We start from the raw sequence: 13,658 nt of genomic DNA, 5'->3' as shown, positions 1-13,658 counted from the left end.
GAAATTTCCCTTAGTACCGTCTAGAGTACTATTTCCTCCTATTTCCCCATTGATTGATACACAACTTTCTGATAACACAAAAGTGACCGTGTGGGCTTACGTGAACATAAGCAGAAATTCAAACAGAAGCTAGGTATCAGTGTTGTATATTAAAGGTTAAAATTAAATAATGCAAAACAGTTCCTGGTAATTTGGAACCCTCTGCAACCGATTTTTTCAGTTACCTTAAGGCTTGCCTTAATAACAGTAATAACGATAACCTTGCCTTATTACTTTCGGTTAACGCTCACTTGCAAAACCTTCACTAGCGGTCATCTGAAGGGGGGTTATAGGTACAGTTTAGATGCAAGATTAATAAGGAAGATAGATAGAGCGTACATATTGTAATGTTACTAGCCATTTTTTTCCCTAAGCAAGTTTCTTTTTAAATTCTCCTCAAAGTTACCTTCAGGCAGTGAAATAAAGTACCAGAAAACAGTCACTTATGAGACCAAATTATTCAGTAGCCCTAAATGAGCCTGTTTAGAGTCTGAAGTGGAAACTAGAGAAAATGATTCGTAAATATCCAGGCCTCCAAACCTTTGACTCTTGCCTCAAATTTGTGGCTATTTCAGATAAAAGCAACTTATTTGAGATTATTTCCTTCAGTCTGTATTTTCAAGTACTGAAATAATCTCATAATTTAATGAAACTTAAAAGTGTTTCCTTATTTCAGTGTATGTGAGTGTGTGCACGTGTGCCCGCGTGTGTGTGTGTGTGTGTGTGTAGGTAAAACGTCTTCAACTGCCAAACACAATTGGGGAGAAAGGGAAGAAGTTGTAATTCTTTGGTTTGTTAAAAGAACAGTTGCGTCGAGTTGACTCGTGCTCATGGGGACCACGTGTGTCAGAGGAGAACTGCGCTCCGCGGGGTTTTCAATGGCTGGTTTCTCAGAAGCAGGTCACCAGGACTTTCTTCCAAGGTGCCGTGGGGTAGACTTGAACCTCCGACTTTTCAGTTAGCAGCGGAGACTATTAACCATTTGCACCATCTGGGGACTCCTGTGGCTCGTTAGACATTTTGTGATGCCAGCTCTGTAAACCATTTTAAAATAGCTCGCATATTTAAATTCCTTTCCATTTATTTTCTCTCATCCTGGCAGATCTTCATAAACAATGAGTGGCATAATTCAGTGAGTGGCAAGAAATTTCCCGTCTTCAATCCAGCAACCGAGGAAAAACTCTGTGATGTAGAAGAAGGGGATAAGGTGAGTTTCCTAGCACTGGTCCCATTTTATGCCAGGTTTCTTTGTCTCTCTCCATCCTGAGGCCCCAAGCTCCACTGCCAGCTTAAGTAGGCATGTCATTTAAAATATGGCTTCTGGGGCTGTCTAAAGAAATTTTCTAAATCGTGCTTGGAGCATAGAGGGCCCTCAGTAGCCATTTAATGGTGATGAGCCTATGTTCTGGGGTGCTCCGTTTGATTCTTTTTGTGCTCAGTTTTCTTGCTTGTTTTTTGATTGAAAAAGTATCCAGGTTCACTGTACCAACTGCGCAGGAAATGACTAATCATAGATTTCAAAAGAAACCCTTTATTCCTATTAAATTGTTCTTTTTAAGTTGCTAGATGGAACTGAAATCAAAAGTTAATATGGGATTTTAAAAAGAATATATTGCTAAAATTATTTCATTAAAATCATTGAATTCATACTGATCAATACCTTTAAAACTGCATTTGAAATGATTTAAAATAAATAAGAAGTGTTGTCGTTCTCTAGCTAATAATAATAACAAAAACCAACTTCTGTTTAGTAATAGCTAAAAAACAAAACAAAACAAGCTCTAAATACTGTTTTAATTTAATTCTCAAAGCAACCCTAAAAAGAAGATACTATTCTTAACACTTTTTAGGAATGATGAAGAAAAAGCAGAATAGAAGGGTTGCTTACCTCACTCAAGGTGACTATTAATAAGTAATGAAATCAGCATTCAAATGCTTCCTTCTGACACCAGAGCTTGTGACTGGCAGGGCTACTGGCTTACCTTGTGATTACTGTAGAAATAAGGTCATATTAAATGACCTCTGGGGAAAGGCAAGTAAAAGTCTACAGAAATTTTATCTGAAACATACCTTAAAAGTGTATGTGTTCCTAAATCTAACTTAATGTATTTTTTCTAGTTTTTAGTTATCCAGATGTTACCAAGTGTCGAGTCGCCACAACATAAAATACGGTCAGGTCAATTTCTTTTTTGTTGTGTGAAAAGACGACTGGAAGAGAAGTCAGCAAAGCCTAAGGATCATACCATTCATTACACTATGTTTTAATTCATTGTAGCAATCACAAGTTCTGGGCCTGTCTCTATTATTTCACTACTGTCCCCTCAATAATGAAATTACTAATTTTAATGCAAAGAGCCCTGGGGTGGCCCAAACAGTTAAGTGCTTGGCTGCTAACTGAAAGGTTGGTGGCTCCAACCCATCCAGCAGCTCCCAAAAAGAAAGTTCTAGTCATCTGATTTGGGAAGATTCCAGCCTTGAAAACCCTGCGGAGCGGTTCTACCCTGTCACCTGGGGTTGCTATGAGTCCACACACCTAACAACAACAATCTTCATGCATTAAGCCATACAGACCTATTCCGTGATAGCAATAGACCAAAGGAGCTCTTCTGGGTTTGGGGAAGGCCACCAGACTCAGGGTGCAGTATGATCAGAATGAAGTAAGACTGATTTCTGAGGGGGCAGGAGTGCAGAGTTCAGCCACAAGAGTCAACAAATGGAGAAACAGAAACAAAATAGAATTGAGTCAAGTGTCACTTGCTCACAGACTTCATTTTTTGTATATACCAAAGAGTTCATCAGGGCATAAATTCTTCAAGGCTTTCTCACTACTTTCAGAAAAAAAAAAAAAAATCCATGTGCAGTGTTCCTTATAATATTATTCAACCCTTGTCCCATCCACACCCCACCAATCTGAGGTCCAGCTGCACCCTGTCCAGTGCTGTCCCCCAAACATTGCATGCTGGTCATGGCCTCTCTGCTGGGTGCCCTGCACGGTCCTCAAGGCCTAGTTCATATCATCATCTGTAGTAAGAAAACAGAGGTCCCACATTTTTACTTACCCCCTTTCAGTTTCTGACCCTTTTCGTGTAAAATGAGGACATAGGAAAACTTTGGGAAGTAAATAAAAAATATGTAGAAGTCTTTAACAGTGCTGAGCACGTAAGAAAGCCTCATTCATTACCAGGTCTTACGTTTCTAAAGCCATCTCTAATATTCCCAGTTAGAATTGTTCTGCTTTGTAACATTATAGAACATGTCATTGGCCTCTATTATAACCCTTGTATTTCATAGCTATTGGCTAATTTGACTGAGGCAGTATGCTTTGTATGGCGATCAACACTAAAAACAGTTGTCATCAACCCCGACTCATGTCAACCCCACGAGTGTCAGGGCAGAACTGTGCGCCAAAGAATTTTCAATGGCTTATTTTTCAGAAGTACACGGCTGAGCCTTTCTTCTGAGGTGCCTCTGGGTGGACTGGAACCTGCAACGTTTTGGTTAGCAGCTGAACACATTAACTATTTGCACCACCCAGAGATCAACACTACACCTCACATTTGTGTCCTCAGTACTTGGTGCACTATAGATTCTGAATCAATGTAACATTCTTCTCCACCAAGCTTTGAATCTCCATAGACCCCACATACTTGGGAAGATACTTGGGGATCCAGTACTAAACTTACTATTAACTAAGGCAGTGACTGTCAAAATTTAGCTTGCCTCAAAACCTCCTAGAAGGCTTGTTAAAACACAGTTCACTGTACTCCATCCTCAGGGTTTGTTTTAATAATTGTTGAGCGGGACCCCAAATTTTCATTTCTAACAAATTCTCAAGCGATGCAGATGTTTTTGGGTGGGAAGGGACTACACTTTGAGAACCAGTGAACTGAGATATTGAGCCACACGTTGAATCTCTTCTCAAGTCTTAGCATTTCTTAAGGTTTATGGACTTTAATGAGGAAGGAAGTTGATGCCCAGAAAGTGTTATGGCAGTAACTCTGCACCTCTATGAAATGTTCTAAGCCCAAACTTGGGCAGAAAAATATTGTTCATTCCTGGCAAAATGACATAGGAAACACAGAAACTTGTGTCCTACAAGCCATTGCCAAAAATAAGAAAAAATAAATAAATAAACAAAACCTGTGGCCATCGAGTTGATTCTGACTCACGGCGACCCTATAGGACAGAGTAGAACTGCCCCATAGGATTTCCAAGGATCGTCGGGTGGATTCAAACTGCCAACCTTTTGGTTAGCAGCCATAGCTCTTAACCAGGGTTTACACCAAGAATAAGAGGAACATTTATTCTTCACATTCAACCTTTTATCAGGGACTTCTAGAGATCTACACATTACATGAGCTCAAATGTCCCTCTAGTTGCTTGAGTGGCTCTGGCAAGCCTGGGAAATATGTGGGAAGCTTTAATAAAGGGGAAGGTGAGGACAGAGTAAGACCCTGACAGGTGTCTGCTCTTTCCACTTCGGAGGGTAGCCTGTGGATCTGTTTTCAGTTTGCAATTCAAAGAAAAAATATTCTTAATGTTTGAACTCAGGGGTCTTGAGCATCTAGCTCTGCCACTGGCTTCGGGGATTAGTTTCATCAGTGAAAGGACTCTGAGCCTGGAGTTCCAGATGAAACCATGGAAGGTAGCATGAGGACATTGTTGACACTTAGGGGATCTGCCTCCTTTCACAAGGGCAGCAAGGAAAAGCTGATGATCGCACCCGAAGCTTTGAAATGTTTGTCATTTATTTGCTCTATGCTTATTGACAAATTATTCCTGCTCAGAAAAGAGCAGGGCTGTCTGCCCAAATGTAAATTAAGGACACTCATTTATATACCGGAAAGCTACGGCTGGCAGGATATTTGATCACTGGGATTAGATTGTTCACTGTATAAACTGCCCATGGAAAGCCACAGTGTGCTTAACATTCGGCACTCCTGTTGCAGCCCGTTCCTTTTGGAGTGATCTACTAACTGTTCTTTTCAAATAATCATTGCTGTTCTCACAGTTTTGCCGACAAATGTGCAGTAACCTCCAACAACGCTGCTCAGTGAAAGGTACAAATCTTGTAAATTACATGGTCACAGTAAACCCGATATTCTAGAACTGACGCTTAGAGAATGAGCCAAGACGGCTTCCGGATTTAATTTAGGAGTAGAATGGTGCAAACAATGGGCTGTATACTGCCTTTCAGTGGTATTAGAAAGAAAGGAGGAGGGGCAAGAACAAATGGAGGTTACAAAGCAAAGCCCAGATGTGCGTGGGAACTGTTTTCTTTTCACTTCCCTGATTCTTCTAGGCTATATTGACTAATCCTGAAAACTGCTTTTAATACTAAAGCATGACCTAGCAAATGAAGGTTGAGATTAAAAGCAAATCTCCATAAAGTAAGTGCCTATGACAGGTGTAAAACTAAAACTGGTCTGATAGCTACTGTCTCCATTTCTGAATGAATTTAATATGGAAGTGTACACCCAGGAGTAATTGAATAGTTAAGTAAGTGGTACTTTCTTTGCTATGCTTCAAAGGCATTGGGTGTTTCATCATCATTTGAATTGTCTTCATACATTCAAGCTTGTGGTTCCTTACTTAGAAAAAAAAAGTTTTTAAACAGTATAAGGCAAAGTGTTATTGATGATGGAAAATCTGAGTTAATGTACCTGATTGTTTTCTGGTTAATTCACAAATTGTTATCCCTGGAAATACCGGACCTGAAATAAAAATGTTAGTTCTAGAATAAAAGAAAAAAAAAAACCTTATACCTAATAATTTTGATTAATATAAAAACTCTTTGTCATATAATGGAATATATCAAAATAAAATTTGCTATGTAAATATCAATATGATTTATATTGCCTTTATCAAAATCTCATAAAATCAATGAGTTTATAAGATAGTAAACAAAATTATTATTAAGTGTTTATTACCTGCCTTTCGTAGGCCCAGAACAGTGAGCAATAATACAGCTTATAACAGAGACAGCAGTAATTTTCCCTGCAAAGAAGATCATTATTAGGAAACAACCTTGCACAGCTGTAAGTGCTGGATTTTGGGGTCAGATATAGGATCACACCTTGACTCTACCATCTGCTCGCTCAGACATTCAATATCAATGAGCCACGGTTTATTCACCACGAAACAAGATCCATAGTATTTAACTATAGTGGTAACTTTGGGACTTGATGAGCTAATAGCTTTAAAGAGCTTAGCTTAGTGGCTGGAGCTTAGTGGACCCTTAACTAGTAGCTATTATCAAGCTGGATTAGTCTGGAAAGGGTTTAGGTAGATTGTGATATTTGAGGTGGGTCTTAAGAAAAAAAAAATTTTTTTTTTTTTTTCCTAATCAATGTGTAGGATTTTGAAAGGAAAGCGGTACACTGGGAGAGACTTCTAGGGAAGGAGAATTATGGGAACATAAACCGAAAACCAAACCCACTGGCGTCGAGTCAATTCTGACTCATAGCCACCCTATAGGACAGAGTAGAACTGCTCCATAGAGTTTCCAAGGAGTGCCTGGCAGATTCAAACTGCTGACCTTTTGGTTAGCAGCAGTCGCACTTAACCGCTTCGCCACCAGGGTTGCCCATGGGAACATAGGGGAGAATAAGCTTCGGTAGGTGAGGTAGGGCCTAGAGACCTTGAAATTTGCCTGGAATTCTGGGTGTCCCAATCTCCAAAGAGTAGTGGTGAGAGAGCAAGGGCTCTACACAAACTCAGTTCTGCTACGTTTACCTATTGACCTTGGGCAAATCTCTTCTCTCCCTTGCTTCAGTTTCTTCATCTGTAAAATGAGGAGCATATTATCTCATAAAACTATTGAGAATTAAATGAGTTGATGTATAGGGAGTTATTACAACATTATTGGACACATAGTAAGCACTCCACTGACAGCAGCTATTAAAAATAATTATTTGTTCTAGGAAATCAACGGCATGCTGCATTCATAGGCCCATCATTCTATAGATAAGGCATTGGGCTTAATTTCAACATGCCGACTGTGTAAATGTGCTAGACTTTGGCCTAATGAAGATACAGTGACCACTTACAAGACGCTCCAGTCTATTTTATAGGGTCGTTGCCATTGGATTTGCTGATACAGTTAGCCTACTGAATTGAATTACCATTTTTCTTGCAGGCAGATGTTGACAAAGCAGTGAAGGCCGCAAGACAAGCTTTTCAGATTGGCTCTCCATGGCGTACTATGGATGCTTCCGAAAGGGGACGGCTGCTATGCAGGTTGGCTGATTTAATGGAAAGGGATCATCTGCTGTTGGCAGTAAGTATTAGCCACGTTGGACAGGTAGTAAGAGCTTTAGAAAACATTTACTGTTTGAACTGGAAAGTCATTAGGTTTTTGTGATTTATATGTGCTGTACAAACAAAATATAAAACATTTCAACTTCTAGATTTTATACAGAAATGTTAACATTGAACTTATTCTCAAATAATAATCTGCACTCTAATTTAGGATGATGTAGTTTCTGCCTCCATAATAGATTCCACAGTCCAAACTCTGCAAACACTGAGTTAAACCAAATTTCACAGATGTCTTTCCTTGACTCTAGAACTTGTCGGAGCCTTTAACAAAGTCATGTGCTGTATGGAACGCTTAGACTGATACCTTGAGTTTCTCAGACTTGCTTGATCACTGACCTCTTTTAGTGGAAAATCTACTGGGGTCTGTTAAGATTTCCCAGAATATTTTTCTAAAATAAATCTTATTTCTCCTTAGTCTATTCCACTAAGACACTTAATAGTGACTACTTTTTCTCTCCCGAAAATGTATCTGTTCATTTGATTAACTTAAGATCTATTTACAGGTAGAAAAAAGGCAAAGAATAAGTTAAAAAGTCCGATTATTTATGTGCTTATAGAAGTTATGTTTTTGTATATACTCCTCTTAAAAATATGTATTTTACCAGATAGATGAGTCAGCATTTAATATGGGAGGTGTGTGCTTCCCTGTTTTCTGTTTCTCAATTGCGTGTTATAGGGAAATCAATTCAACCACAAACCAATACCAAGATCCCATTTCATAATAAATGTTTATTATCTTTAGAATCTTAAACAGGCAGTAAAGAAGAGGCCTACAATCTTTTTTAATCAGCAGTAAAAGCAAACAAACAAAATTAACCCATTGCCATCAAGTCAATTCTGACTCATAGCGACCCTATAGGGCAGAGTAGAACTGCCCCGTAGGGTTTCCAAGGAGTGCCTGGTGGATTTGAACTGCCAACCTTTTGGTTAACAGCTGAACTCTTAACCACTAAAATACCATCTATTACACAAGGATTTAGCATAATTCAAAGTATGCAAAAATACAGAGCCAGAAGCTATGTGCAATAAAACTACATTAAGCAAAATGTCCTGCAGGAAGAAAGCAGGATTTACTAAAAGTTGGCTTCTCTCATTTATCTAATCTGTGGATTATAGAGTGTTGAATGCCTCTGTCAGCAGAAGTTTCTAAGGGAAAAAATAGCAGACATACAGAAATCATGTTTGATTTAATTTTGAGACGACAGACAGTATAATCCAAAGACAGAAGATGGTATAACAGAACATGTCACTCCCTCAGCTGCAGATTCCTGCCAGGTAACCACCCCAGCAGAATATTAGGTCTCAAAGAGCTCTTTAAAGTTCTGCTGAATAAAAGAAGGAAAAGAGAAGATAGACTATTCTATAATAGTTAGTGCACCAGACTAGAAAAGGTTCAACTTTACAGCTTGGCCACTCAAATGATAATTATGGCAATAGCAAAATTGAGAGTATCAAAATCAAAAGAAAAAAAAAGTCTCGTTTTGTGAAGAAAATTCTGTGTATGTAACAATTTGAATAATCATAAAAATAACCACATTTGAAACATTTCAATTCATCTTAATTCATTTCTAATTTATAATCTAAACACTATGGCTCTTATCCTAGACTGGAGCATTCAGGGATGAAAGGTGTAGGTGTTACTCAAGTTTGTGTGACTAGACTGGTTATATCCAGATGAAAAGCAAAAATTAAAAAATAACTATTGAAACATCATTAATAGTCACTGACACTAAATTGTCACCCTCAGTTGGATTATAAAATAAGTGAAACCCTGTTGGAACTCTGATCTGCCTAAGGAGACTTGTCCATAGTTTGTACAACAGACTTTTCCAAATCTTTAAATTTTGATTTCATTTTGCGCAGTTCATTTCTAAGTGCATCTCTTTCTTCTCGCATTTTTACTATGAGTGTCAAGGAGAAACCACGTGGCAATATTAAGATTTTGCTTAGAAATATCATCAGCCAGATATTTAAGTTCATCACTTACAAGTTCTACCTTCAACCAAATATTTGAACTTATTTCAAACAAGTTCATTTCCACTCCATAAAAGCATCACCCCTCCTCCATTACCCAGGCACATGTTCATCATTTTCTTTTAAAGCCTCACCAGAAGCACATGTAATGTTCACAGTTCTAGCAACACTCTGTTACTAGCGCCATGTGTATTCTCTAAGACGATAGAGATTTTCTCTGTCACTTCCTTCTGAACCCTCACCAGAATTGCCTTTGATGTCCGTAATTCTACCAACCGTCTCTCAAAGGCAGTCTAGGCTTTTAGTATAGGTATCTTAAAACTATTCTAGCCTCTACCCATTACCCAATTCCAAAACCACTTCCACATTTTTGGCATCTGTTAGAGCAGCACCCCACTTCCGGTACCAAATTCTGTCTTAATTATCTAGTGCTGCTAAAACAGAAATACCACAAGTGTATGGCTTTAAAAGACAGAAATTCATTCTTTCATGGTTTAGGAGCCTAGTAGTCCAAATTCAGGACACCAACTCTAGGGGAAGGCTTTCTCCCTGTCTCAGCTCTGGGAGATGGTTCTTGTCTGCTTTCAACATCTGTGTGCTCAGCATTCCTTGGAAATCTCCATGGGTCTTGGCTTCAATCTTCCTCTGGGTCTAGTAGGTTCTCAGTGGAGGGACCCCAGGTCCAGAGGACATGCTCCACTCTCAGCTCTTCTTTCTCAGTGGTAATGATGTTCCACACCTCTCACTCATTTCTCACTGGGCAGCTAACTGAAAGGTAGGTGGTTTAAACACACCAGCAGCTCTATGGGAGAAAGCCTGCTTCTGTCCTATAGGGTTGCTATGAGTTGGAATCAACTCAATGGTAAGACGTTAAGATAAAAGATGTGATTCAAGCAAGGGCATGACTTAAGTAAGGGTGTGATTTGAGTCAGAAACCCTGGTGGTGCAGTGATTAAGTGCTACGGCTGCTAACCAAAAGGTCAGCAGTTCGAATCCACCAGGCGCTCCTTGGAAACTCTGTGGGGCGGCTCTGCTCTGTCCTATAGGGTCTCTATGAGTCAGAATCACTCGATGGCAATGGGTTACAGGTGATTTGAGTATACCCTCTTGTAAGGCTGTGACTCAAGATATATCCCACATTGATCCTGCCTCACTAACATATAGAGGCTAGGATTTATAACACATCAGAAAATGGGGGATAATTATATCAGATGACAAAATGGAGGACAACCACACGATACTGGGAATCATGGCCTAGCCAATTTGACACATATTTGGGGGACACAATTCAATCTATAACAGTTGGTTTTCTGGAGCACACTCATAATATGATAGGAGGACCACTATGGTTTAGAAACCAGAATCCAATTACTATTTCTGCCTGGATCTTGCAACAAGTTATTTTAACTATTTTTTTATTTCTTCTCTTTTTAAATGAGGTTAGACAAGATAAAGTGACTTATTCATTCCATACCCAAATTTCTGTTAAAGGAAAAAACCAAACCCATTGCCATCAAGTTGATTCTGACTCAAAGCGACTCCACAGGACAGAGTAGAAATGGTTTCCAAGGTTGTAGTTTTTACAGAAGCAGACTGCCACACCTTTTTCCACTGGAGCAGCTGATGGGTTGCAACCACTGATCTTTCAGTTAGCAACCAAGCACTTTTACCACTGTGCTACCAGGGCTCCTACTAAAATTCTATAACACATAATTATTCAAAATATTGGCAATATATATATTCACAAGGAGCCATGGTGGTGCAATGGTTAAAGCACCCAGCTGCTAACAGAATGGTTGATGGTTGGAACCAATCAGGTGCTCCAGGGAAGAAAGATGTGGCACTCTGCTTCAGTAAAGATTACAGCCTTGGAAACCCTATGGGGTGGTTCTACTCTGTGTTGTAGGTTCACTATGAGTTGGAATTGACTTGACGGATAATGGGTTTGGTCTTGGGTATATATTTTCATACATATTCTTTAATCTAGAAATTTTCTAGAAGTTGAGATTTGACATTTGATCTCTTTTTCAGACACTAGACTCAATGAATGCTGGAAAACTATTTGCCAGTTCGTATCTGGTGAATTTAGGAAACGCCATAAAAACATTACGCTACTGTGCAGGCTGGGCTGACAAGATCCAGGGTCGAACAATACCAATTGGTGAGTAGCTTTGAGAAACCACCAGGGATGGGGTAGGGCAGAGGAAATTACTGCAGAGATGAATAATTCCAAACTCTTCTTTTAAAAATGCCAACCAAACAAAGCAAATTTATTTTCTCCTTGACTTTGAGAAAATTCAGTTCTAAACCTGAAAGCTCTGTTAAGATTTATCAAATGGCTTTTAAAATTGTTTCAGCAAAATCCCACTGTATATTTTAGCAAACACTGAAGTAAGCACATTCTTTTGGCCACAACTACTGATTTAAGACAACTGGCTCTCTAAGGACCCAAACTTTTCAAAGGTGGCCTCTGAACTTATATATTTGGGTTGTATTCGAAGAGTGACATTTATAACTATCTATAATTTTTGTTTTATAATGTAATTATTGAAGCCTCTTTTCTTGTTCCAGAATGAGTCTGTTATAGTCGTCTGTACCTGGTCTAACTCAGTGTAATCAGACCAGGGTAATTCAACAAACTAATTCACGCTGATTTGTTTCAAATAGCTTTAGTCAGAACAAGATGGCACTGGGTTCATAGCTGACTTAAGAAGTCATGTGTGTGAATATGTGCGTATGTCTCATTTTAGTGAAGGCATGCTCACACTGAGAAAGAAATGTGAAAAAGCACCAACTTGGAAGACAGTATGGGTGGAGTTTAATCCATATAAACTTATTGACTGTAGGATTACAACCACCTCCAGTCTGGTCCTGATGTGCACTTCCAGACTAATCGGAGCATCCAGTAGGTTTGAAGTGATATCTGGGAAGTTAAAAGGGGAGAGTGAGGCCATGGTGGTCCCAAGGAATTTGGTTCTTTCAGTAACTGTTTATTTATCCTTTGACAAATGGGAGGTGCCATTTCAAGTACAAATAGACCTTGATAAGGAGAATTCTTGCTGTGACCGCCAGGAGGCATCTGTGGGAACTAGGACAGAACAGAAAATAAAGCAGAATGTAGTGCCCAGGCCGACCACATCAAACTCTGAGGCGTGTGACTCAGTCAAGTTCAGGTTGAAATAAGTGTCTTTTTTTCTGGCTTTTTATTTTATTTTTTCATGAATTAAGAGTGTTTGCTTCTATTGTTCAATAGGTACAAAAAGAACATTTTAGAACAAACCACTAGGAAAGGCTATATATCTTGTTCCTTTTAGGGACTGTTTTTTTTCCTACTGTTTTCTAACTTTAGTATTTTTTAAATTCTATTACTTCTTTTCTCTTTTTTAAAGCTTATTACTTGTAGAAGTTATAGCTGTCATAAATACATTTTATCATGGTTCTTAGCCACACACCTACTTCCTTTCTCTATAAAATTTTGAGAATAGAATAATATAGAAAGCAGCCCTCTTACTCAGTGAGAAATAGAATCAATTACCTTTCAGATCTGTACGAATAACTTCAAATATAAGAATCCGCACATAGTCAATTCCTATGAGGCAGAGGTCAGACATACCTTCACCCTCCAGCCTTCATTACCAATTCTGACACCAGCCGTCCCTCCCACAGCACTCTCTGCGTCTCTTCTGGATTCAATAATCTGTAGCAATGTGACCACACAGAACTCACAGACCATACTAAGGGTTAAGTGGTTTATTAAGGAACAGGATACAACTCGGAATCAGGATCAACAGGCTAGAACTCAGGGTCAGGGTTAGAAAGCATGTAGGCAAAGTCTCCCTTCTTCAGTGCGGGATAGCTCTCTCAGCTCTTCTTGATCTTGCAGGCCTCCTCTTGGTCCTTTCAGAAAGGCTTCTCTCAGCCCCTCGGGACAGGCTCCTCTTCGCCGTGCCATTTATCAGTGCTGGCTCTGCCTCTGGGCCCCTTCTGGGCCTGTTGGTGTCTTCAGTGTTATAGCCCATGACCACGTTACAGCTCCTTTAGACGTTCCTTGCCACCTCTCTCTCAGCTTCTTCTCTCTTTTCTCTTCTGCTCCTTCTTGCTACTTCTCTTCCTCCTTCTTTCTGTCTCAAAAACCTCCGTGAGCTTGGCTGCTTATATACTCCTTGTCGATTTCAAGGCATGGCCCCTCTCAGCGGGGGCCACAAACTGGCCAATCCCTTCTTGGTAGGCCACAGACACTTCATTTGCGTAGTCAGGCTATAGTCACCGCATTTTCATAATCTATTGACTAAGACCTGTAAGGTGCATACCAGTCACAGGGCAGG

The 13,658-nt window shown here is 39.5% G+C and overlaps 1 protein-coding gene across 1 annotated transcript in view; it reads left to right on the top strand.

Annotated features, from left to right (window-relative positions):
• Positions 1-13,658, top strand: part of LOC126083320 (aldehyde dehydrogenase 1A1-like) — a 53,567-nt gene that overhangs the window by 14,160 nt on the left and 25,749 nt on the right. Inside the window, exons 2-4 of the mRNA XM_049896932.1 lie at positions 1,142-1,246; positions 7,178-7,318; positions 11,365-11,494. Of these exons, the coding sequence (XP_049752889.1) occupies positions 1,142-1,246; positions 7,178-7,318; positions 11,365-11,494 (376 nt within the window). The remainder of the gene's footprint in view (positions 1-1,141; positions 1,247-7,177; positions 7,319-11,364; positions 11,495-13,658) is intronic.

This window comes from Elephas maximus, chromosome 9 (genome assembly GCF_024166365.1).
Source record: "Elephas maximus indicus isolate mEleMax1 chromosome 9, mEleMax1 primary haplotype, whole genome shotgun sequence".
NCBI classification, from domain to species: Eukaryota; Metazoa; Chordata; class Mammalia; order Proboscidea; family Elephantidae; genus Elephas; species Elephas maximus.
Note: the sequence above shows the minus strand (reverse complement) of the source record. Positions and strands in the feature narration are given on the sequence as shown.